The sequence below is a fragment of the Melanostigma gelatinosum genome (genome assembly GCF_949748355.1).
Source record: "Melanostigma gelatinosum genome assembly, chromosome: 21".
NCBI lineage: Eukaryota > Metazoa > Chordata > Actinopteri > Perciformes > Zoarcidae > Melanostigma > Melanostigma gelatinosum.
In genome coordinates, this window is record NC_136654.1 from 4,040,859 (window position 1) to 4,067,680 (window position 26,822).

Sequence of the window (26,822 nt, forward strand, 5' to 3'; positions counted from 1 at the left end):
TGACTGAGCCCTTGAGAAGAGAACTGCTGCTGAATCCTCTCATTTAATCCCCAGAGGTCAGCGATGCTGAAGCTGCATTGATGTCGATGAAGGGAGGATTTAAAGTCAGATGGAAAATATGAAGCAATTACAAGCGGGAGTTGGAGACATTTAAAGTTTGGGTCGGGGGTTTTAAAAGCAAAGAGCAACCATTTCTCTAGGGACTGATGTCTTCAGTTTGAGGAAAATGCAAACTGGCAGGAAGACTGTATGAAGACAGCCAGAGAGTGAGCGAGGATGAAACAGCAGAGGACGGGAAGAGAAAGAGCAGTAAGCTGAGCTTGGTCTCTGTCCTCCGCTGAGGCTGCAGATGAGTTCTGCGAAAGCGATGCTGTTAAAATCATCTTTTAAGTAGTCATTAACTTTCAATCCAAAAGGAGGAGCGCGACATTACAAGCTGTATATTAAGCTGTTAATGTGCTGCTGTGGGTGTACCATGTGTCTTGGTAACTGTGTACGGCAGGGGCTTAAAACGCTGTTCGAGATAATTCAGTCTGGTCAACACAGTGTAGAGTTATGACTCGGCTTCCATTAAAGCCATCTTTCTTTTTAAGCAGCGATTAAACGTTCCTTCGGGGAGCGACTGTACTTCAGCCAAACTCAAAGCACAAGCCGAATCTGTTTATTGAAACGGTTGGATCGCTTTGTATACGCTGGTGACTTGTGGAAAGTAGGTTATACATTGGGTGTACAAAAGACGTAATGTTATATTGTCATTCTTTCGCTGCTCAGAGTAATCGCAGCCCTCGGCTCTTCTGCCACCATGCGGAGGGGTCAATCGCTCCCTTGATGCAACCGACGCAACCGCGAAGCTGAATTCGTCAATGGTGTCTGACGTCATCTGGCAGATTGCAGCGATTTTCGGAGCTAGTCGCTACTTTCATTGAAAAAGGGACCCACCGCAGTTTGTTTTCCACGCTTACTTTGGTTGTTGGTCATTTCCGCTGCTGGGGAGGGTAAATTGTTGGAAGTGGGGTTATATGAGGTTCTTATTCGTAGGCAGTATATTATCTGCAGTTGCTGGTGTACCACTGCCACCATTGATTAGATTGTTTGAATTTAATGACTCAGAACTAAGCCTTTATAACACAATGCACACCTTTCTTTTAGATGTCTAAAATGCACTGTAGATAAGGACCTCATACAACCTCCACTTCAAAACATCTGAACTATCCTTTTAAGTTAAAACCAATATTCTCCAAATTGTGCCCGTCAAACATACCACAAGGGAGCTTCGTCCGCCTGCTTCCCTGTTGGTTTTGTTTTCAGCACTCCAGTTCCATTGTGGCAGACTCGCCCTCGCTTGAATTAATTATAAACTCGTCGGTGTTTTCCCCTCTGGCAGTGCAGCGTCGCCATCATATTCATGAGTCGCTCGCTACATGTGTGTGTGTGTGTGTGTGTGTGTGTGTGTGTGTGTGTGTGTATAATCGCAGCAAGCAGGTGACTTCCGTGAGTGTGTTTGTGTGCAGGTGTCTGTTGCTGTTTGTTTCTCGTTAAGAGATATAAATGACAGCGTAGCAGTGCACTAGGGCATGTTGTCTGTGTGTGTGTGTGTGTGGTTGCGTGCATCCGTGCATGTGACAGAATGATGCATCAGTTTTGTTTTACAGGACACACACACACACACACACAAACACGCCGGCAGTCATTTATCAAGCCCACAGCCGGGGCTGAGGGCCGGCCCCGGGGAAGGCCCAGAGGTTTGTACCCTGTGGCACCAAGTGGCACCTTCATGTCCCCCAATACCACCCACACCTCGTCGACAGCTCGGCCTCAGCCTAGAATCCGTGAATTGGACCTGCCACACTCACAGGCTTGGTTGCAGGCGGACTGATCTAAAGGGCTTCGTGGCGTTTGCGAGGTCAGGGCTGGTTTGTTCATTGATAATTCCGCCCCCACCGTGGCCGACCCCTGCTGCCTCGACCTTTTGAGCTCATCTGTCACTCTATGCGGTCATCTCAAGGTTTACGTGCTCCAAGCCGCTTGACCCTCGACGCTTACGCAACACGTGACGGTGCCAACGGTGGCCAATCGCGTTTGTGTGACAGCCGAAGAAGAAGAAGGACGGGTGTAGGCTGAAAAACAGGAGAGACATTTACACAGCAAGGTCGCGCTAGAAACAAAGTTTCGACCAAAGAAAAACTGCCTCATTGTTTATTCCCTCTATGTCCCCGCTACCTACCAGCCCTCCCCTCCTCCCTCTATTCAACCTATTTCTATCTCCCTGCGTCTCCTAATTACACCCTGTGTTTGCACTGTGGGAACACGCTTGCCACTTGTTGTTCTCTTTCTTCAGTGCGAGCGACATGCCGCTCCTTTTGTACAGCACGCAAAACAAGGACACGCTGGGAAATGATGCAGAGAGGTAGATCAGAAGTAGCGAGGCGCCGGCTTTTTCTCCCCCTGGCTCCCCTCCGTCCAGCTCCTGCTCATCCTCCATCCTTTTTTTCGTGGCATAAGCGAATGGAGTTGATGGGGAGGAAACCCATCGCAGTGTGTGTGTGTGTGTCCTTCACGCGAGGCATCATCAGAGTGGATTGACTCCGAATGAGAGGCCCGACTCTCCGTCGTTCCCCCTTCCTCAATAAGCCTTTTCACTTCAGCGCGTTTGTCAGAGCGGAGCTCAAAAGCAGAACATGATGTAGAGAGGTAGAGAGGTTGGCTTCGGGGTTTTGCAAATGCAAAGCAGCAATGCGTGGAGACTTTTCTTTTTTATTAGCAGGTGATGTGGGATCTGAGGGGCTGAGCCGTAAACGATGACTTCATGTCTTTGATGGACTCTGCAAACTCACCGACTTCCCCAACTTGTCTCTTTCTTTCTTTCTTTCTCTCAGCTTCCATTTTCTCCTCGGTAGTTGGAGTACATGCGCACTAATTAAAGGTTGACAAGTTGAAGAGATCAGGAGCAAGAAAGGATTCAAATGAACTCATGAAAACCCCTTTAAAACATCAAAATTAGATATTTATTTGACCGAGAAAAACAGGACTCCACAAGCATCTGCAACCGATTCGTGCAGTGCTTTGCTTTCTAGTTCACTGCGCAGAGATATGTCACAACTCCTTAAACAGAGTCTTCTCCAGACACCAATCCTTGCCTCTGCTGAGGAAGCCAATGCATATCATGTTCTCATAGCAGCTCGGCTGCATCTCTTCCCAAAAAGGAGCCGCATGCAGCTGCAGCTCTTGGACACTAGTACCCTCTATAGCTCAGCGGTGGTACTGCGTCCCAGCATGGTCTCCAATACAATATCAAAGTGCAAAGCGATGAGGCGTAGCCGTCGTCTCGTTATTCTCTGATCAGGGCTATTGATCGGTGGTCGGTCCTGGCCCTTTTATTATGTCATGTTTTCTCTTCATGTGCTATTGACTTTTCCTTCACTCAGCTGAGTGTTCAGGGTAAAACATACAAGTGAGACAGAGACTGATGGACGGATAGAGGCAGAGACGAATATCGCCGTATAGCCTCTTTCTCTTTGCCTGTGTCGCATTGTTTTTCTCCTTTAGGCCTTCTCATGTATAATCCTGTGTGTGTGTGTGTGGGGGGGGGGGGGGGGGGGGGTTGGAACGCTGCAAGGCATACCTGCTCCATTTGGTACGTTTGGCTGCACTGTAAGTGACCGAAGAGTGCGCTGCACAAGCACTAATATCATTACTTGCTGTGTTTCAGTGTGATCAGCAGAGCCCCGGGGCTGAAGCTGGTGGTGGAGACTCTGATGTCGTCACTGAAGCCCATCGGCAACATCGTGGTCATCTGCTGCGCCTTCTTCATTATCTTTGGCATCCTGGGAGTACAGGTGAGAGGGGAGGATACAGACAGAGACAATGAGGAAAACGAACGGGCAGTTAAACTGCGCTCTGGAAGGCAGTGACACGGAAACATTATCCTTCTCCTACCACGCCCACCCTGCCTCCTCTTGGTAGTACTTACATCACGGAATCTTAGCACAAGAATATTTTAGTTTTTCCATGCACTCTGCACATTTTCATTCACACACTGGCACATTTATGGATGCTTATCTGGTCGTAATGGAGAGTTGATGTGTAACAGCCCAAGGACCAATCTTTACCAACGAGCTATGTTGTGTCAACATGTTTATATCCATAAACTAGATTCAGCAGTAAAGTAGGTTCATGGCTGTGACGATACCATGAAGTGGGGATTGGAAGTTGTCACTCACTAAAGAGTTCCCATAGAATTCACTGCACCTCCGGTGTTGAAAAAGTGCTAAATGTTGGCAGGACGAGTGCGGTCATTCAGTGACCTCTCATTTATTTGTGACATATTTTATACCAAGCAGCAATTGTTCTCTCTTGTACTAAGCCGGGTAGCTTAGCTGAGCTCTGTCTGAAGGTAACAAACTCCTTAAACGAGGTTTAACTGCAAAACAGGGAGTTCAACGTTCTGGGAAAGCGTTTCTGCTGTTCTCTCCACCCTGAGCAGTGATACCTCTCACTCACACTTCAGTACCGGAGTTGAACTTCAGCTGCAGACTTCTAGCTGGTCTCACTGCAGCTAACAGGATGGAAATGAACAGACTTCTTTGTCAATAAAAGGTTGCCCAGCTGGAGCTCTCTTGTGCATCGTTTTTTTTTTTAACGAAATAATAACATGACTTGTTTCATAGAGGTACTAAAAACAAAATCTGATACATTTTTTTTAAACTATGAATTTTCTGGAAATATATACTATGGGATGATATGAGTGAAACCAAAGTTTCCACAAATGGCATCATTTGTTTTTATGAACCACTTTTCTGTTGCGGTTCACTGTGAAATGAAGGGAAAGTCTGTGTTTTTCCTCCCCAGCTCTTCAAAGGGAAGTTCTTCGTTTGTGTGGGAGATGACATCATGAACATCACCAACAAGTCAGACTGTTTGCTGAACAAAAACAAATGGGAAAGACACAAGTACAACTTTGACAACCTGGGACAGGTGAGGCCTCGGATGTTCCCGGTCAAATAGGTTTTGTTGAGCTGCTTCAGTGTTAGCTTTTTGCAAACAGTTCAGTGTAGTATGTATCTCTATCACACTGTGTCTTCCCTTTCTCTCTCTCAGGCCTTGATGTCTCTGTTTGTTCTGGCGTCAAAAGATGGCTGGGTGGACATTATGTATAACGGACTCGACGCTGTAGGAGTTGACCAACAGGTAAACATATTCAACGTCGAACACAAAAACACACCTGCAAAGTAGCTCCATAGCCCATACCATGTATCTATATGTGTGAAGAAAATCATTTGGGGCCATCCACTCCAAATCATTTAATGTTAAAGTTATTTATAAGTTAGAATGCAGAAAACAGGCTTCCACTGTAAATGCCTCCAAAATCCTCTTGTGTCCCTTTGTATGTTTCAGCCTGTAATGAACCACAACCCGTGGATGCTGCTCTACTTCATCTCCTTCCTGCTGATCGTGGCCTTCTTTGTGCTCAACATGTTCGTGGGCGTCGTGGTGGAGAACTTCCACAAGTGCCGGCGCCACCAGGAGGCCGCCGAGGCCAAGCGCAGGGAGGAAAAGAGACTGAAACGCATGGAGAAAAAGAGACGGAGTAAGGAGAAGGAGCTGGCTGGTCGGTAGTCTTTCCACATCTTTCTGAGTCCTGCTTGATTTGAGCCTGAGCCTGAGCCTTCTTTTTTTCCTTTTTTTTTGCTTTTTTAATTTGGTTTGGCCGAATTCGGAAGAACGCAATTAGTGAGCTAGTACCAACTACAGTTGCTATTCTGCGGTAGAACCTTCCCTTTTCCCGCGACCATCCTCTTGTCCTTTCCTCGTAGGTCCGTCGGCTACTTTTTGTCCGATGGTCACCTATTATGGCTCTGCTGACTCTGCTGCAGACTGTAGAGGCTCTTCTTCAATTCCACCATCAAATTGATCAAGTTGGATTTTAAGAAAAGCTTCCATAATCGGCCGGTTTGCAGAGCTAGGACAGCTGACCCCTGGCGTTAGCCTCCCCCCCCCCTTCCCTCCTCCCTTACCTTGCCTGGTCTTCCATAGAACGTCGTGCTTGGGATGGCCCCTTGGAGCATGCCCAGTGAGTGCTGACAGACGGGGCTTGCATGGTAGTGGGTATACAGAGCTAGAGGGAGGGGGAGTTGATGAACATTTAATCGCTACAAACGAAAACGAGACGACCCCCCTCCCTTCCCCTCTTCTGCATGTGGTTTAGTACAGCCGAGGGGGCAGGGATAGACTCAAATCTGGAAGACAATGAAGAGTTTGCCCTGTAGTTTTCCTGTCGCTAAGATCTGAGATCCATTTGGGTGAGATTTGTAGGAGTCAGCGCTAATTCCCTGCCCGTTCCCCCTCCCCTTTGGCTGTATAGGAGTTGGTGACAAACTGCTTGGTTTGGTTTTTATACTTTCCACTGTCTCCTATATACAGAAACACAAGTGCTAATAAATGCTAGCATTAGACTCTTTGTGGATTTAGTGCCTGTACTTGCATTTTACCCGCTTAATCCAAAGGCACTTTATTAAATTTCTACAAGGAGCAGTGGACATTATTGTTTTCTTAAAGGTCCGTCGATATGACATGAATATTGTATTTGACAATAGGAATGTTTCCATCCAACTCTTGAGAAATACATATGGAAATTGATCTTCCTTTTTCAGGAGGCGTCTGCCAAGGGTATCCAACCAATCGAGAAACTCTCCCAGACCCTTGCTCCCTTAGTCGAACACATGTACACTTTATACCTCGAGGCCCCTTGTTCTCTTGAAAGCACACAAATGCTTTCATATTTTGAAGTCGTTTCCCTGTTTTTGCTTCTTCCTTTTCTGATTTTTTGGTTGAAAAGGTTTTTGTTTTTTTTACTGGCTTGGTATTTTTGCCAGGAAACCTTTTCCGGTACGGTATAGGGAGAAAAACAAGACGAGATGTTGGTTTATTAAAATAGCAAGACATAAAGGCTGGTTGCTTATAGAAAGAGACAGCTTACTGGTGCAAGTCAGTAGGATACGGTTTGTAAGGCGGTTATAAATGTCTGCTTTGGTTCAAGAACTTTGGTTTGAGAGTAAACGGATTCCTGGTTGTTCCAAAACAAAAAAGTGTTCATCCAAAGAACTGGACTCAGAATCACTGGAAAGACAAAACGTAGGAACATAAACCAGCTTAATCTGCCATCACTTCCTTCTGGCCTTACTCCATCCCTCTTTCCCTCTTTCTCTCTCTTTGACTCTCTCCTGTTTCAACACTCTCAGTCAACCTTCCTTCCTTGCTTTCTTCTGCTTCTGTCTGACTAACACGGTCTCATTCCTCTAGATTTATTGGTTCCGGGGGTGAGTTGGGCACTCTCTGAAGGCACATTGAAAGGTACAGAGTTTTCAGCATGTTCTGTGTGTCCCTTCAAAACCCTCACCACCACCAACCACGACCACCCACCATGGTGGCTAGGGTTCTAAGTTCAATGATCACGGGAGGTAGGGCCCCATCCCGCGTTCCCGCCCCCCTGCCTCTCTCCCATCAGCTCTCAGTCCGCTGGACGTGCTGTTACCTGTTTTCTCTGTCGTGGCTTTGTCTTTCACAGCACTTCCACACCCTCCGCGATCCATCCACAGTCCATGGCACTGCACCGCTGCTGCACCACCACCACCACAAGAGAAGGAGACTCTTGTCTTGTTAGGTTGGCAGGGAAACTGAGATGGGGACTTGGTGAGACAGGGAAAGGGTACTGATGTGCAACAAATGTCGGACTTGGGTAAAAGATTCCAGAGCGTATTTTTCCTTATAAATCAAGGGCACTGCGGTCCAATAATTCTTTCAGTACACATTGAAGAACAATTCCAGTTTACTACATCTTGGGCCCATTTCTGTAGTAATATCCATCTTTTCTGTTAGTTGTGATACTATGGTGCTCAGCAAACGAATTGCTGAAATCTGGGAAGTGAAGGGCAAGAGACACAGGTTGTAACAAGACTCGAGCTTTGATCCATCCAGTAGATGTTGAGCTATTTCCTTGAGTAAGAGAATCATTTTGTCCTGCTGATGGCTCTAGATGAAAAGTCAGGGTATCACCAAAGTCATTGGCGTTCCTCTTGGGACCATGAATGTCTGTACAAAATGGAGCCGTCTTGGACGAACAGATTCTCCCTGTTGCTAACATTTCCTCTTTTGAAAGTCACTGGCCTCCATTAAAGGGCATTGGACCACAGCAATTCAATCAAGAGCATTCTGTTATTTTCCCCTTGAGTCAGTGCTCGACTTAAAAGCTTAATTTAAGATGCCCGGCGCCAAAATATGCAAATGTATTCACAGTAAATTAAAATGCAACATACTGCATTCGAGTATCCAACTCGTTTTTCTGGCTGCAGTCTCCACAGCGTTGGCTCCAAATAGCTTGTTGTCGCTTACAAAGAGAACAATCTACTTATAGTTTATCAGGCGTGCATCAGTAGCCATGATTGAATCACGAGCTGAAATAGAGTTAACGCTCTGGCCAAACTGCATGAATTCATCTCCACCTAAAGGCTGATTTACTACAACACACTGTAAAAAGGTCACAGCAGTACAAGTTGTGATTAAGCGAGACCGCAGCGGCTTTGTGAACAGCGGTTGGCTCTTGTTGGGCGTAAAGGTCGTCTCAGGTCTGTCTGAGCACACCGACTGGTTTTCTTGGACACATGGTTGAACTGTCGCAACTTGTTTCCATGGCGATCAGCTTCAGGTATTGTTGTGATAGGTGAGAGCTGAGAGCCCCCTTTACCTAACGAATGAACGTTTGTGCGTTGTGCTAGAGGCATATGTCTTTGTTCGCCCATATATTACCAGGTGCAATCTCTGTAAAAATGTACGCATTCCTGGAGGGTAGACTTGCATGTGCTGGATGGTGTGTGTGTGTGTGTGTGTGTGTGTGTGTGTGTGTGTGTGTGTGTGTGTGTGTGTGTGTGTGTGTGTGTGTGTGTGTGTGTGTGTGTGTGTGTGTGTGTGTGTGTGTGTGTGTGTGTGTGTGTGTGTGTGTGTGTGTGAGAGTGTGTCAGGGGGAAGATAGTTGCAGAACAGGTTGTTAAATATGCAGGAGCAGCTCTCATCCCCAAATCCCCTCTCCTCTCAGTCTGGATGACTGTGTGAGAGGCGAGCGGGACCCCCCCGCCCCCTCCCCATTGTTGATCCTGTGCTGCATTTCGCTTGGGCTTGCAGCATTTTGTTATTTTCACCCAAAGGCAATTATAGGAGTGCCAAGAACACAAAACACACACAGAGAAAACACACAGTGTGTTACTGGTGTATTTGTGTTCGGCCGGTCAACACTCGGAGAATAAGGTGATTGTGTAAAGGGATGGAATGTTTTTAGAAATGTAGTACTTGCTACCAATATTACCAAAATTACAGGATTCTCAAGACCAATTTTGATAGCACGGTAAAAACAAAACATGGTGCAAGTGTTAGGGAGTCTGTCTAATATCTCATTTGTATTGTTGTGAAAACATCTCCTTCAAACAACTGTATTTACTCAAGTAGCATTTTCAGAATTTTGGCATCGGCTGGGTACTGTTGTATTCCTTCTTGTGATAGCCCTAGTGCGTGTGTGTGTGAGCGTGCACGTGAGTCATGCGCAGTGCGTTTGAGTCTAAATGTGCAGACTCTAATCTTTAGCCGAGGACAGGAACAAAGAGAGGGGAGGAGGCACATTAGGATTTTGGCTGAGATGAGGATGGAGGAAGGAGGAGGGATACATGAGGGTGGATGGGAGAGGTGGTGGCGTGGCACGAATCGACACAAAGATTCAAATTGTGACTGTGTACCTATCGACATGCATGGGTTAGAAACACATGTAATCACACCAGAGCTGTGGGGACTTGGACTCGAGTCAGACGCAAGAATCACATCGTTTTCTCCTACAAGTAAATGGGCTGAATGCTAAAATGCTCACGATGGCAATACTAAGATGCCGGGGATGAACGTCTGAACCAAATTGAATGGCAATCCATTCAGAAGTTTCACATTTCACCGAAAGCTCCAAACCTGAGCCTCATGATGCTGATGTGTCACCACATTTCGTGATAATCCATCAGATCAGTAAAAAGTCAAAATGTGCACCAAAGTCATACGGTTTTATCCTCTGGAGACCATGAATGTCTGCACCAAATGTTCATGGCAATCCATCCAATCGTTGAGTGACCGGCTAACACACAGACACACACACACACACACACACACACACACAGGTCCAGGACGGCGTAGTTTCCCTCAGCGTTGATGGGAAGTGTCTCCCTTTTTGAGTAGACTTGTTGTGGCGAGTCATGCATTTTGCAGTGAGAATGCTTGTGACAGACACATCAGGAGAAGCTACAGCACTCTGCACACGATGTCTGCTGCAAAGTGTAAAATATAGTTTGGTGTTATATCCTCCCGTCAGTGAGCAATCAGAGAGACGGCATGCTGGATGTTTTGACCGGCGGCAGCTTGCATCAGGGTAATGATGCTCTGTGTTTCTGTACTGGTCTATCGGCGTTCTGTGTGCAGCAGTAGCAGGCTAGGTAGTGGCAGTTTCTCAGAAGTGTAAAAACACGATATGACCCCACGCAACCAAGATTATTACATTATTATTATTTGCTGTTTGAAATGTATACAGTAGATATGTGAGACACGATACCAGCAGAAGATAAGTAACCTATTAAACATGCATTTGGACAGCCATGATGTGACATGCCTTTACTGCTGCAACAAATGTACATTTTTTTATCTGTGGGTATTTCTTTTTGATTATTTGATAAACCGTTTAGTCCCAAAAAGTCCGAAAATAAGTGTCATCTTCCATTTGCCTATTTTGTCTGAAAAATTGTCAAAAACTGAAAAGGTTACTGATATGTAAAAGAGAGAAGAAGAAGAAACAGCTTTACTTTAGACAAGCTAGAACTTATCTCGCGCCCTTTCTCATCGTCTTTGGGAGCTGTGTGCTACTAAGCTAATAACCCTTTTTGCCAGAAATTGTGTTTCCATACTACTGATTGCCAGTTACATTTTGTGGGAAGCCTGGTTGCTGCCAGGATTATATTCGGTTGGAACGATTTGACGCACCACACTCTCGTAGTGCCCGGACGTTGCATGTGGGTGTTCAAAACACAAGACGTTGTCACCAGAGACTGATGTTCACATCCTGAGTTCTGTGTGTGGCTCGGATTCAGGCAACAAACATCACTTTGAAATAGGTCAGGGGAACATCGTGTTTTTGGCTGAACTAAATCTTGTATCTTGTCTTTTTCATATCAAGCCAGACCACAATCTTTCTCTAAGATCGAAGATTGTTTTACAATCTTTCTCTAAGCCAAGTGCCTTGAGTTAACGATGAAAGTATGAAAGTTGAATCATTGTTTATTGGCTGGGATAAAGAGGTAGAAAAACAAGTGAAGTATTTTATAACTGAGCATTTGTTTTACGAGATACATTCAGTCTCAACATTTTGCATAGAAGTTATAGAGCGGTATTTATCGGTTGTCTGTCGGAGCGCACTTTTAAAGATAAAGTTAATGACAGCCGATAAGAAATGACAGTAAATCAACCTCCAATGTCTCGTCAGTTCAGCGTTTTTCAAGTGCGTGTGCAAGGCTCCGTGTGACTTTATGACTTTATCATCATATGGTTTATCTCCTCGTGTGGCAGGACGTGTCTTTATGTTTTATGGCTGCGTGCTGCTTTCATATTGTACATCATTATGGGTGGGTTTGGTCGGATTGGATCGGCGATAATTAAAATGCTTCGATGTGGGACTGAACTGTAGGACAAACCAAACTATTTTTATTTTATTTTTGTTCATCATTTCTTTCTTTCATCGTTGTTCCATCCGGACAACAATGTGATTTCCCGAAGAAGCGTCTCCTCGTTTGTTCAGCTGCTGAGCGTATTTACTAATCAGCAGGCGCGCTTGGAGACGACCCACACAGTCGAGGCACCCAAGAACGAGCACTTCATTATATTGCCTGTATGTCAGTTGTTATGTTTGTTAGCCATAGATAGCATCCAGTCCCAAGGGACGTGTCTTAACCCCTGAACATGATGACCGACAAAGGTTATTTCTAGGAGACAGGGTTGAAAACAACAACTAACCTCGTACAAGATGCCACCTTGTACTGATTTTACTCAAAAAGTTGCAGTGCAGGAAGACCTGTAATAGTAAAAAAGTGAAGTTGGACAATAATGTTGAGTTTATAGTACCAGCAATTATTCGGAGGGTGTCCACATCATATAAACCACACAAGATCTGTATAAATTAAATGAGTCCATTTGGATATAAGTGTGTGTGTGTGTGTGTGTGTGTGTCTGCGCACCATGCTGGTACTCCTCCAATAAGCCAGTCAGAGAACTGCGGCTCTGCCATGTTACCAGATGGCCCTCGACTTCCCAAACAGGCTGAACAGATCGACTCTGCAGCCAGAGCGGCTCCGGCTGGGTGAGCCCCCACATGAATAAGATAGAGAACGCACTCCATCACAACACTCTCTCATCACATCTCGCCCCAGACAGTCATCTTATCGAGGAGTACATGTGCGCGGACAGAACAACAGAGACCCCTCAAGCACTGCCAACGGCGTATTCATCTTCATATTTACTGTTTATGGCCGTCACACCGTATACCTTAGATCCTGTTCTGCCAGGATGATCTGCGAGGCAAAATAGTGAGGCCACATCTCTTGTGCTAATCCATTTTCAAGTACAGTACATAGTGAACCTGCAGTTATTCCTACAGCCTGCTGTAAATCAGCCTCCCACTCGACAGTCCAACAACAGCTCTTCCGACAGACCGAATGCTTTTCTTTCCTCATAAAACATTTGCAGAGCCAACTTTTGGAAGAATTTGAAAACATGCATTGTTTTGCATCCGTGTTTGTCTTTTTCTTTCATTGCTTACCTTTCATGAATCTGTAGGACTCTGCATCGCATTGCCCGCGTGCGAGCACGCCCAATCAAACCGCTTCAAACCCGGTTGGTTTTGTTCACCTGTGACTAACAAAACCTCCCCATGAACGACTATTTTGGTTGGTATATATAGTTTAGATGATAGTGTAGATCCAAGACGAAACTGAAAGGAAAATGGCGAGACTCCGAGGGAAAAAAGTCGCGTTTACAAATCCGTCTGCTACTTCAGCACCACGGACAGCGCCATGGATTCAGACACAGCACAGTTAGGCTACTCATATTTCAGAGACATGGTCGGAGAGACACGGTTTTTAATTTGCTCAAAGCTCGGTGAGTCTGTGTGTATCGTGCACTCGCTCAAGCGCTCGGGTGACTCCATGCGCAATCCTGCCACTTGTTTCATGCTCCTCTGCTGATCAACAATTGATCGATGGCAGTAACATGCCAAGAAACGTAGCGCTGCACCAGCTAAGCCAAGGACGAAGACCGCAAGCTAGCGATCACTGACGGGAACAAATATAAAAAATATGCTGATCTAAGCTGTTTTTAAATTGAACAAGCCGATTGTGGAGCATACTATTCTCCGAAACAGCAGCACATTATCTTTACGGGTGCAATTTATGTCTTAATGCGAATCAAAAATATGAATATCGACGAAGTAATAAAAGAAGTGATGAATTGACTGAACATACCTGCACAACATCCGCTCGTATTGAACCTAATTAGAATACTCCAGTCTTACATTTAGGATTACAGACTTCACCGTGGAAAGAAGTATTTTTCAAACTTTAATAATCCCAAATACAGGTCAGATTTACTTTGAGGTTTGCAAAGTTTTCCAACCTTTTGAACCTTTTTTTTAAGGCCACCCAAAATATACGTAAATGTTACGCTAAGCCGCCGCATAATGTAAGCCTCTACATCTCAGGTCAGTCACTTTTACAGTCAGTAAGAAAGTAGAATCGGGCTTTAAACTTCCAGGATGGTGTTGTCATTTGCAGAAAGTGAGCTCACAACGTGCCGGTAGTGGAGTCAGCGGCTGATGCGGACAATGTGACTGTTGTGTTCTCCATTCGTAGATTCATAAATCCTCATCACCTTGAGGTCGGTAAACAAAGTCCTTTCATATGTTGTGCTGCTAATCTCTGTTGTCGCTACACGGACAGCAGTCAACAACAACATGGGGATAATAGGATCATCTCCTCACACATCAGCAACACACACACACACACACAGACACAGAGACATCCAAAAACACAAGTGTGGGTAAATGCAAAGCAGCTTTACATTCCGTGAATAGCTGTTCTTCATCTACTGCCTCACACACACACACACACACACACACACACACACACACACACACACACACACACACACACACACACACACACACACACACACACACACACACACACACACACACACACACACATAAGCCAGCTGGCGGCAATCCTTAGCTGTATCTGGGTCAGAGCTAACAGAGATGAATCTGACTGAAGTTTCACATTGCTCCCCTTTCTTTCTTCTATTCCTCTGTTGTAGAGATGTGATTAATAACAGCAGTCCCTGAGGGAGCAGGGCGAATAACAGAGAGGGGCAGAGGAGGAGGGAAACATCTCAGTGTGGGGGGGGGGGGGGGGCACAGAAAGAGTGACGTACCTTGGCAAAAAGTCTCAAAGAGGCAGATCTAGCGGTGTAAAAGTTGAATGCCACACATGGTGTAGGTGGCAGTGTTAAGTGCAGAGTCAAATGTGATGAATCTTTCATAACTTTTGGGAGTCAGCGGCGACTGGAAGCCATGTTACTGGAACTGCTTGGGGGTGTGCCACTGGGTGTCTGTCGGTTTCATATCGGCGAGCAAGCTAGACATTGAAATATATTAATTTCGTCATAAACATGGCGCACGAAGGACTGATGATGGATATGTGCTGTGACAGAAACGGAAACTAATGGATGATGTTGATATGCCTGCAAAGGAAAATCGAAAGTAACACAATGACGTATAAAGCTCATTAATTTCCACCAAAAAAAGGAACGTTATAACATGAATAATTGCTGTGAATGAACGTACAGTGTATAGTTTGATTGAAAAGCTGTTCGTATTTTGCGGGAGGAAGAACTGCCCCAAACAACGCTCGCTATGAATGTTTCATTAGGGGAACTTTCTCAATGAATATTTCATCTGCAGAAATATCAAATAGAAAACGGCACAGAGCAGAAGGCAGTGTCCTACTGTAGTGCTGCAGATTAGAAGTTAAAGTATTGCGTCTCTCCACGAGGGGAACGGTGATGTCTGGACCGAAATTGCCGATCAGGCCAACAGCTGTTGAGATGTTTCGCTCAAATCCAGTAATATCTACCGAATGGTGGCGCTGTAGAGGAAAAGTCACAGGATCAGCCAAGTCGCTAAGCGTTATTCTTTGGGAAGCATAAATGTCATCAATGTCGAAAAATTGTAATGCCAATCAGTAGGGACCTACCACATAGCGAGAAGGGACCTACCACATAAAAACGACTAATATTATATCAACATGCAATATTGTTGACGAAAAACCGTTAAAATGTAGTTTAACAAATAAATTGTCTCTTTATTGTCATTATTTTCTAAAAAACAGAGGAGTCAACATTATTTTTCAGTAGAGCCGTTCAGTTTCCGGTGCTACTAAAATTGTTACACTTTTCTTTGACAAAGTTGAATGCTCAGACTCTTCGTCGATTCAAACTTGTCAGGATGAGGTTGACTGAATATGATGAAGATGAAAGAGGACTTTGACACAGGACCAGCACTAAGGCTGTGGTTACACTCGTCTGTCCACACGCACGTCTCGGGGCGTACAGACCTTACACTGCATGCGTCCCGGCATGATCGGATGTCAAAAGTCGGATAGAAAAGACATTTTTATGGTGTCCCGTGAGTGAGAATTATGAATCCGGGTCAGCAGATTTCAGCTCACAGAGTCTCTCTCTAGAGTTTACCTTTCCTCTTTCCCACTGTCTTATTTCTGTTTCTTTACCTTTTTCCAAGCAAATTTCAACACATGAGACATAACAAGATTAATCTGTTTTTGATGGATATCCGGTTCTGCGTTGATGTTCTTAAACTCATCGTCTAAATGATGTCCGGTGTCTGGTCTTCTGTATTTACCGTGCTTGAAGGGGGAGAACAGGTCCAAATCGGGACACTTGAAAGTTAAAAAGCCTTTAACCAAGGAAGGCTGAGATATGAATATCATTTATATTACGAGGACTTCTTCTTTCCAGTTGCGCGTCACAGTTGACAGGGCCTGTGTTGATGTCGTTGCTCTGGATATAAACTTGGATTCCGCAAAAGGAGGAAAGGGGAACAGACTTTGCCATTATACTGTTATAAAGCTTCCCATCGGTCTGTACCTTGTCATCACTGTTATCCCTGTTGCTCCGCCCTCCACTCACGCCGTCCAATCGCTTGCCTTCACCATTCAGTCCCCCATTTCAATTGGTCCATCCTGCTCAAGTATGACTCAGAAAGAGGTGTGTCGGTCTACTATGTGAACCAGCACTATGTGTGTTTGTGTGTGCGCGTGTGTGTGTGAAAGAGTGCAGATGAGTGTGTGTTTGTATGTGTGTGATTGTGTGTTTTCATGCCCTGTCATTTTGAATGATGTCATGTTTCCTTATTTATTTGCCTGTTTTCTTCTGGACTCAATTTGCTCTCCGGCTCCTCTCTGTTGTCCTCCAGTTTAATTCATTTCTCTCTTCTATTGTTTGTCTGTGTTCTCTCTGTTTCCGTGTCTCTTCCTCTCTGCTGGATGTTTAAGCAAGGCAGCAGAGCACTCGGGGAATTCCACTTAAATCTTTTTGTTTTGGATTGTTTGACAGCAACTGTTTGTGTTGACAAATGTTTCTCTCGTTTCTTCTTTTTCTTTCGACTCAGTGTTTGCTGGATTTCTAAATTGGATGTCCGGTCCTTGACATTGGCACATTTCTCCTGGCAGACACTGAGTCTCGAGGTTTACTGCTGAGCCATTCACCATGGACAGGGAGCGTAAAAGCCGCCGCAGCATCCAACCAAACTGCTGCCTCAGAAATGTGAAAATAGAAACGTTTCTCACGGACGCTTTACTCATTTCCATTCAGATCATTTACCTTGAAGTGCACTGCTGCTGCTTTTACGGTCCGTGCCCTGCCCTCTCTTTTTATCATGTGGGTTCCAAACTTGAATAAGTCCCTACATCTCATCCATTTCCCGTCAGCCATACCTATCCGCACTTCTTACGAAAATATTCCAATATCCGTAAATCTCTGATGGAACTACCAAGCCCATAAAGCCTTCAGAGACACTCCGAGGAGATCCAGCTAAGCAGAAACCATTGCACCAATGAATCGAAGCTATAGCGGTATCTCGTGTTTTCCTGAGATTCATGGTGAGGCCTCCTTTCCATCGGAGTAGCTGGCACAGCATCCTTTCCACTTCACAACCCACTGCAGACACCGCCACGTGATCACCACATTCTGGACAGCTGTAGGTCCACTCCGTTCCAGACCCATTCTCCACATATCCAACCCAACCCAACCCAACATGGTCTCACCCACACAGGCACAGTACAGCCGCAGTGCTGTACTGTGCCTTTCCCTACTCATCTGCAACCACAACCGAGGACCCTTACTGTGTCTGTATTTCCCAACAAAGACCGCCTCGGAAATGTATGGATTATGTTTTTGAGCGTGGCCGCGTCCAAAAGCAACTCCCAGGCCGAATCTCCGGCCCTTAATCGTCACCCCCCAAAGGTGAGCTGAGAGTAGGCGTCCACGAAGGGGAAGGTGAGTACACTGGAAAGGCAAAAGGAGGAATCAGGCTCTTGGGGTTGTTTTTGGACAGGGAATTATTTACGTCTTTTGTTTTCTCTGACACAGTTTTTCCTTCTTGTTGTCCGTCGGACCTCAGGCAGACTTTCAATGGGGGGGTTCTTCGATCTCCTTACTGTCTGTAAAGTCATTCAGGAAACCTAAAATGTCCACATGATCCCGCTGCTTTTCATTCCAGTTGCGCTCCGGCTCAGTCGTGGCTCCGTCGCTGTTTCAGTGTCCACAGCAAACATTTCACAAACAGAGCGTCCACATTTCGATGAAGCTCAGATCAAGCAATCCGATTGGTTCATAGCCATGATTTAGTAACCGCATGTCGACAAAGGCACTTCCGGTGTCACTCCGCGTCTGAGAAGAAAATGTTACACAAATGTGTTGCCATGGTTGCTAAGTGACAGGGTTACAGATACAGAGTCACAAGGTCAGCTGCTAAAAGAGCGACTGGCAACCGAAACTCAGGGGGCCGCAGAAAGTGGACGCTCATGTCAACAACGGTTAGAATGGCAGCGGATCATACCCGGCAGCCACGACACGTCACAGCAGGATCAAGTGGACATTGGCCATAAAACTACAAAAATGGACAGCCGAGCTTGTTTTTGTGGGTCATCTAAGAATGTCACAAACAAAAAAAATACATCCATTGTAGATTCGAGAGATTGTGCGGGTATTTAACGTAAGGAGATGGAAGTCCCCATGAGATGATTGTCCTGGACGGTCTGTTAAATGTGCACAGAATTGGTGTGAAGTATGAGGATGGAGATGCAGAGAGCAGGCTTCCTGTAATCCTGTACAGAGAGGTTTGCAGTTTGTGACCCTCCTCTGTGCTTTGTGACCCATCCTCCTTCCCTGTCAACATGATATCAGAGCGGAGAGAGGAGGCTTGCCGCATCAGCGAAGGAGAGGAGAGGATCGAAGACGGGGGAGGCAGCAAAAAGGAAGCTAAATCATTGCTTCATTCCGCTCAATATCTTTCCCATCTGTTGCTACCTTGCTCGGGAAAAAAAGCAATGACTGCGATGCCAGGCGAGCGCGATTCAAAATAGGAGCGGCGTCAACTCCATACCTCATTAAGAGCAGCTCAGGCGCTTTCCTCTGAGGAGGTAAAAGAGCAGTGGAAGTGAGAACAGGAGAATTGGGGCAGCGGTGTAATTTGGCTTCCTCAAACTTTCACCTTTCGCTTCATTCCCTTCCCTCTCCTCTAGAGACTTGAGTTGAACTTTAGCCAAAAGGTTTCTGTCTCTCTCGTTCCTTCCATTTCCTCTCCCTTAACCCCCGATGTCTTGTTCGGTCCTGCCCTCTTTGCCCCATCCATAATATTAAGGGCGAACCAATCTACCATACTTATTCCAGACATCCCATACTATATTCAACTCTGCTTCTTTCTTGGCCCTGTTTTCACAGGTGTGGGAAAGTAGATGGGCGTGCAGATGTACCGTGCTCGAGAAAAAAGTTTAAAAAAAAACATATTTAGATGAATGGGGGGGGGGGGAAACAACGGGAGTGCTATTGTGTCTGAGCGTGGCTCGCCGTGCACCTGCAGACGGTAAGTAGAACAGAGTAAAACTAATGTTTGCTCATCCGAAGATGATGGAGCATCTCGTAGAATAGGAACTCCCAGTGAATGAACCAAGTTGTTGCATTCCACAAGGGCCGTACCCAACCGCCCCGATTCATGCCAGACTTGACCCAAATTGCTTTAAGTCGGCTTTATCATTGTCTAGCCTCATCAATAAAAACAGCGGACAAGCCGAGGAAGTGTTGCTGCACAGACAATTCCAGGACCAGAGGCGGCGAAAAGCAACAAGCAGGTGACTGAGCATGTCACCCTGTTTCAGTGCCGTTTATTGAAGTGCCAGACCAAGAGGCACACCAGAGGCCACGTTATTTTCCACTTTCTGGCGCGCACATCTCTGCAGGAGCTCAAGAGCAGCCAAACTCCAGCAGCGGCAGCCCTGTGGTTCAGCCAACCGCCGGTGTTCAGGTTCGTCTCCCTTCGTCGTCAACGTCAATAATTACCAGCAGGCGCAAAGACGATCCTGAATGTAGAATCATTAACTTGAAGCTCAGCAGCAGTACATAAGCCCCCTGCTTGAGAGAAACTCGAATTTAACACTGTGGAAAAGTACACCACACTAAATCTACCTTGTGCCCCCCCCCCCCCTTAAGGTGTTTTACCCATAGCCTTTATGACTTTCCCCAGCGGTATTTGAACACATCATAATTCTTTTATGGGTAAATTATGAAAGAAAAAGACAGGACAGAAATTTCAAGTCAAGTCTAGGGGGCGTACTGGTGACTGATTAGCATTGAGCTCAATATCGACCAGGCGTCTGCAGGGCAGCTCATGTTGGCGATTGACTGGTGGAACACTACACTGACTGAAATTCAACACACTCCTGCACACTGTAGAGTTCTGTGCTCTCCACTGGTAGTGACTGTGCCCCTGATTGGGTTTATCTCAAGAGAGGAATTCCAATCCCAAAAGACGCAGATCTATACATTCACCATCAGCAATGGATCGGTATTCTGTTAACGGAGTCTGCTTACACAGCTCCCCTGCCTTCCCCGATCTCTGGGGAGAGTTTCACAGATACGATAGGGAAACACACCATGTATTGCACACACACACACACACACACGCAGCAGCACACCTGGGATAATTGGGCAGAGAGGGAGAGCTCACAGCACCCAGGGTGTGTGTCGTATGTGCGCGTCGCTACCCCTCCTGTGTGACCGAGAGCCTCTCCTTCACTGATAAAATGAGAGATAGTGCAAGCTTCCTCTCTCTTCCTCATCCTCATCTACCAGCCCGTCCATCCGTCCTCTCTGGATGGAGGAAGGCGGTGGGGAACAAAGTGATGGATGGAGTGTGGAAAACTTTTCTCCCGTGTTTTGTTCTTTTCCTTGAGAGGACAGGAGTGAAAGAAGTAAGCGGGGGAGGGGGCACATGATGTTCAGAGGGAGAAATGGCCAAATCTCTAGACGGAAAGTCTAGACAGCAGCCTCCTCCGCAGAGTCTTTCACGCACACACACACATGTTGAGCAGCGCTGTTTATCTCCCATCACACTCACTCAGGGGAGAGTACATTAAACAATTGTTGATCAGAGGAGAGGAAATATGATTTGATTAGCCATGACAGCAGACCACAGGGGGGCCTGTCTCTTTCTCTCTGTCCGTTATCTGATTTGCCTTCCCCTTCTTAATATTTTCACCTCTCTTTACATATCTCTTGTTCTTAATGTGAGTCAACCAGCTTGAGTGTTTTTGTGTTTCACTAACCGCATTTTTGTTTTTTCAAAGCAGCTTTGGATGCTCCAGTCCTCAACACACACAAGGTCTACTGTACAGTGTCCCAGTATGTTACCTCCTATCTCACTTTATGAACGGTACCTCCCCCTCCTCCCTCCTCCCCCTCCTCCTCCCCCCCCCCCCCACTTACTTCCCACTTCCAACAGAAGCTCAGAGTAAGCCCTACTACTCAGATTACTCCCCCCCTCGCCTGCTCATCCACAAGATGTGCACCAGCCAATACCTGGACCTGTTCATCACCATCATCATAGGGCTCAACGTCATCACCATGTCAATGGAGCACTACCAGCAGCCAAAGGTCAGGTCTGGGGGGAGGACGGTGGGGTAGAGAGGGGCCCTTGCTTGAAATATTCATACCTGCACTTCAACAACAAATTCAAATGTGTCCAAGAGTTTGGCTTGTCGGTCACTCATTGCAATCACGTATCGGCCGTAGTGACATCTGGTGTGATGGATTCAATGCAGTTTGTTTGCGTACTGCACCAGTACACCGACTGACAGGTGCATTTATCTCATCCTGTGTTACACACAGTTTTGTGTCTGGTTTTAACAGTTTCAAAGCCATTTTGACCACGACACAAATACAATTCAGGTGTAAATACCAAATTCTGATCAATGTTTTAGCTTTTTTTTGTTGGCAAAACAAATCATGAATGTTGGCTGTCTGAAAAATATCAGTATCTGCTTTGGTTTTTAAAACTTTATATGGAATATTAGTTGTAATCTTCCTAGAACAGCAGGTTTGTGGCTTCACAGTACTTCAGATAGTGTCAGAAATACAAACTGTGCCAATGATAATAAAATCTCAATAATAAAAAAAAGAGCATGTCAAAACACCGTCACTAGTTCGTTAAGGGAAAGGAAGGGATCAGGTCAACAGGAAAATAAGTTAAGAATTGGAAAAGCCTTCAAGGAAAGGCAATGGTGAAGAGAGGTCAAAACAATAAATATGAGATTAATTCCGGTCCACCCAAAAGGTAATACAAATCATGTGTATTCTAAGAAGGTCTGCTGTGGATACTTAGGATTTATAGCACATGTTAATCGCCACCAGGCAGCTGTTCCAGCTGGGATTTGTCTTTTGTTCCTCAAATTAGAAATATTTCTATTGCTTCAACATCTTGTTGGCCACCTGCTGCAGAACTGATCTAAACCCTGAGGTGGAGGTAGAACAAACGATGGCTGAGGGAGGTGGAGGGAGAGATGGTATTTCACAAAATAGCACAAGAGTAAAAGAGACAAAGTGCGGCGAAAGAGTGAGAAGTATAAGCAGAAGAAGATTTGAGAAGAATACAGTGACGGTTATACGGCAGATAGGGCGGCAGTGTGGCCCGGTAGATGGAAATGGGGTCGGGTGGGAGGTAGTAAGGTTGTTAAAGACATAGGAAGTATAGAATGTTGGAATTAACCTGGGGATGAATATAGGACTTTTGGTAGAGTAAAAGTTTTTTATGGTACAGACGTTTATTGGGTAGAATAGAAAGTCTTAAGGTAGAATAGATATTGTTCAGGTACAATATATCATTCTTGGGTAGAATACAAAGTCTTTGGTTACCATAGACGGCTTTTGGGTAGAATAGATAGTCTGAAGGTACAACAGAAGCTTTTTCTTCTGTCTGTATTCAAGAGTGTGTGATTCTAATCTGAGAGCTGGCCTCACTGGTTTTTTAATTGTTTCACTCAAAATTCTTACCAAATTGAAAAGAAACCTGCTCTTGATTGGCGATATAGGAAAAAAGCTCCATGGTTGTTGGGCATAGTGGGTATTTAAGTCAGGGGTGTTGAGGAATTCACTCTTTTTGTAGCGAATGGTTATACAGTTGATCAAATCTTGTTTGGTTGAATGGATTGTCTCTCTGTAAAATCCAGTCTCTTTACTCTTATTAAGAGTAAAGAGATGGATCACAAACTGGAACTATAGCTGCGAGTGGGTGAATTGCCACCAGTAAGGATTCAGTGAAATCCCTGTTGACCACCAGTTCTCTCCCTGTCTCGCTGCTAAAGGTCAGTTTTTACATGCAGATGGGCACTTTGAATCCTCCCGCAGGCTAAAATGGACACACTTGATTCTAATGGCCTTTTTTCAATGACGAGGGAGGGGCCGGGCAATGTGGGTGATCTGTTACGAGAATAGCTAACTCTAGAAAAGAGGACAGAGTTTACAATATGGGCCTTGCAGACTTGTGAATGTAGGAATCAGCTATCCAGATATCCACCACAGCAAGTTAATTCATTTAACTGACTGACATTGAAAAATTGGCGAGATCCTTTCATTGACTCTCAGCAAAGTTTCAGCACATTTCTTAAAATGAGAGGCAATGAAATCCACAGCTCACTCTGCTTACATACCAGATACATAAGCATGAATGTAATGCTAGCTCTACTGACTTCTCAACATGGATAGTTGTGCACTTTATTCATCTGTAATATTTATCCATCCTTCAGGAGTTGAAAAAGGCATTGACGATCTGCAACTACGTCTTCACCGTCATCTTTGTCCTGGAGTCTGTCTTAAAGTTGGTGGCCTTCGGCTTCCGACGCTTCTTCAAGGACAAGTCAGTATTGAATTGCCCATGATGCCCTTAAAGGAACAGTGTGTAGGATTACGGGGGATTTATTGGCAGAAATGGAATACAACATTCAACATGCGTTTTAGTTCCGTTCAAATGAGTCCCTCATATCTCCTTCGGGAGCGGGTCCTCTTCATAGAGTCCGCCATGTTGCGCCGCCATGTTTCTACAGTAGCCCAGAATGGACAAACCAAACACTAGCTGGAGCCTTGCGGGTTTTTTACGTTACCTCAAGGCCAACATAGTTCTCCAACACGCTTGGAAAGGGAGGGAACCACACCAGTAGATGCCACTTAACCAGACACACTGGTCCTATAAGCGACGTAATCACAGCAACTTTGTCAAACAACTCCGACAACGAACCGACAGAAATCCTGAAAAAAGACGTCACACGTTAGTGGACGTGGTATTGTAACAGAGCGGTGGTCAAAGGTACCGCTCTCTAACCTCTGAGTCATGTGGAAAATCTGAGGCAACGTTCAGAGAGCCTAAATGAGCTTTTTCTCACACGCTCCAGTGGATGGTTCTCAGTGTATGAATACAAACGGCCTCGTTAAACACCCATAAAACACGCTGCCTCAGATCACTGCATAGCTTCGAAATCCCTGGCTTCCCGCTGAAAACCACACAATCACAATCGCACCAGCACAAATGTCTACGACCACACATCACATGCATGTAGATACACACACACACACACACCTCAGTGGAGGCGTCATGTTTTTGGAACAGCGCTGACCACCAGGGGCTCCATGATGTCCACTCTCTTTGCCAGAATCGACTAGTAATCCTTTTTGCATTTGGCAGTGGTCCAGTCTGATATTACCACAATTCACATGAACTCACACGCAGGTACACACAAACACAACATTCACCCAAGACCCCAAGGACTAATTTAACAATCTCATTGGATATTACGTCGATGTTCTTGTGTTGATTCACACACTTTTGAGTATCTAATGAAGGACGTTAAGGATGCGCTACGGAGTGGACTCTGAAACCTGCTCATGGAGAAGAAACAATGGGCATTGATAAACCCTGATTAGTACGACCACCCACCACTATCTTCACTGACTTTAATTCTTGAATTTTGTTGCAGACATTTGTTCAGGGCACATTAATTGCCCAGGGGCTGGGAATTTAGATTTTGAACACTTTGAAGTCAGTGAAGTACCTGGGAAAGAAAACAGCCCGCCGACTCCTGATCTGAGTCTCCATATCTATTCTTACGATACACTAAAGTGAAATGACACCATTGCTGCTTTTTTAAAATCTGCCTAATAACACTAAAATGTTCTGCACACTCCCATGCATACAGAAAATTGTCTCTATGTTTAAAGTTTATGTGATGAGTTAACTGTGCGTGTAAAACACTCACCCCTCTAGGCTTGAAAGGTTGTAAAAAGCGTGTTTTTCGCTTCTACCCGAAGCCTTGCAGCCGTCGGCAGCTCGGATTCCTTTTCTGTTACATTGAATTCCAGTAACACAAGGTTTCAAGATGTCTGTCGGGTCGAATCAAACCACCTCTGCTGCACATATCCGTTGTCCATCTATACGATTAGTATCGTGTTTCAAGCAGTCGTGGATTCACCAATAGTGTGCGTAGCTCAACACACAGCTTCTGTTGGTTGCTCTGAATGAGTGAAAGCACAGATTAGAGGACTGATTAGTAAAACTCCAACCTCAAAACCAAGAGCTGAAATGTGTGCATAACACATGCACGCTGTACAAAAAGATATGACTCATCAGAAATCGCAGATTTATTTATTTTTGATCAGTTTTTGAATCCAGTCACATTTATCATAGGTTTCAGTGAAAAGAAGTGCTCTAAGTGAGTGCTAGAGACCGACGAGTGTGTGTGTGTGTGTGTGTGTGTGTGTGTAGGTGGAACCAGCTGGATCTGGCCATCGTGCTGCTGTCCATCATGGGCATCACTCTGGAGGAGATCGATGGCAACGCGCTGCCCATCAACCCCACCATCATCCGCATCATGAGAGTGCTGAGGATCGCACGAGGTATGAACCCGCTGCCTCCTCCCCAACTGCCCTTCACTTTTCATCCATCCGTCCATCCCAACGTCCACCTGACGCACTCTCTCACAGACACGTGCACACTCTCTTTCTCAGTGCTGTCATTTTAAGATGCCTCGTTATACAGCCACGTCCCCGGGACTCCCATCTTTATCATTTTTGCATGGCAGGCCTCAGCAGGGGTCGGGCAGGGTGTGAGTCGACCAGATGGCACAGAGAAACACAGTAAGCTGACAAACACAGCACTGAGAAGGAGCTGAGAGTTGAAAGTATTGAGACAAAGACTGAGAAATGGGAGAGATGAGGACAGAAAGCTACGGGTGGAGCAGAGTAATTGAATTGAACTCCGAGAAACTGAGACTATAGGTGTGGAGGGAGTAAATGAGAGGAGAGAGGGAAGAGATGAGAAACAAAAAGGAGGAGGCACGGATGATGCATGACTTCTGACCTGAAAATAGATTATATGAAGATGGAAAGAGGAGGAATTGATGTTGGAGTGAAAAAAAGTATGAACGAGGAGACGATACATGAAAGGAGGAAAGGTATGTCGATGGGTGAGAGAGGTGAGGATTTGGCAGGAGGCAAGAAGAGGAAGGGGAGAGCAGAACTGCCCGTGTGCTTCGAGCTGATGACTCTCCGGCTAATTAAAGATAAGAGGAAGGTCGGAGGGGAGGAAACAGGGGCAAGAGGAGGAGAGTCCCGGCAGAAAGAGGAGATGAGACGGGCAGGAGGGAAGCTCAGCTGTTTGGTCTGATTACTGGATGCGTAATAGAAGAAGTAGCATGGAAGTCGTTCTCGATTACTGCCACACAGAAGACCGGCCACAAACACATGCTCTAGTGTGCAATGTGTGATTTGGGTACAGTCGTCGGCTCGTTTTACATCTGGCATCACTGTGCATCTCATGTTCAGACTGTGTATCATTTACACACTGGCTCCACTGTCATCACATTTGAAGTTACATCTTCTGTTTGAAGCTAAACTCTTTGTCTTTCACAATTCTCACATTCAGATTTTAGCAACTTAGATTTTTTTATATTGCACATACTTAAAGGAATAGTTTGACATTTTGGGTAATATGCTCGTCCGCTTTTAGAGACGATCATTACCACTCTCGTGTCTGTATGGAAATTATAAAGGTAGTGCCAAGAGCCAGTTAGCTTAGCTTAGCACAA

The 26,822-nt window shown here is 45.4% G+C and overlaps 1 protein-coding gene across 1 annotated transcript in view; it reads left to right on the forward strand.

Moving 5' to 3' along the window:
* The window catches only part of cacna1g (calcium channel, voltage-dependent, T type, alpha 1G subunit), a 178,475-nt gene that overhangs the window by 138,452 nt on the left and 13,201 nt on the right, over positions 1–26,822 (forward strand). Inside the window, exons 24-31 of the mRNA XM_079293010.1 lie at positions 3,710–3,836; positions 4,849–4,974; positions 5,098–5,187; positions 5,395–5,587; positions 7,300–7,350; positions 21,194–21,345; positions 23,493–23,602; positions 25,502–25,632. Of these exons, the coding sequence (XP_079149136.1) occupies positions 3,710–3,836; positions 4,849–4,974; positions 5,098–5,187; positions 5,395–5,587; positions 7,300–7,350; positions 21,194–21,345; positions 23,493–23,602; positions 25,502–25,632 (980 nt within the window). The remainder of the gene's footprint in view (positions 1–3,709; positions 3,837–4,848; positions 4,975–5,097; positions 5,188–5,394; positions 5,588–7,299; positions 7,351–21,193; positions 21,346–23,492; positions 23,603–25,501; positions 25,633–26,822) is intronic.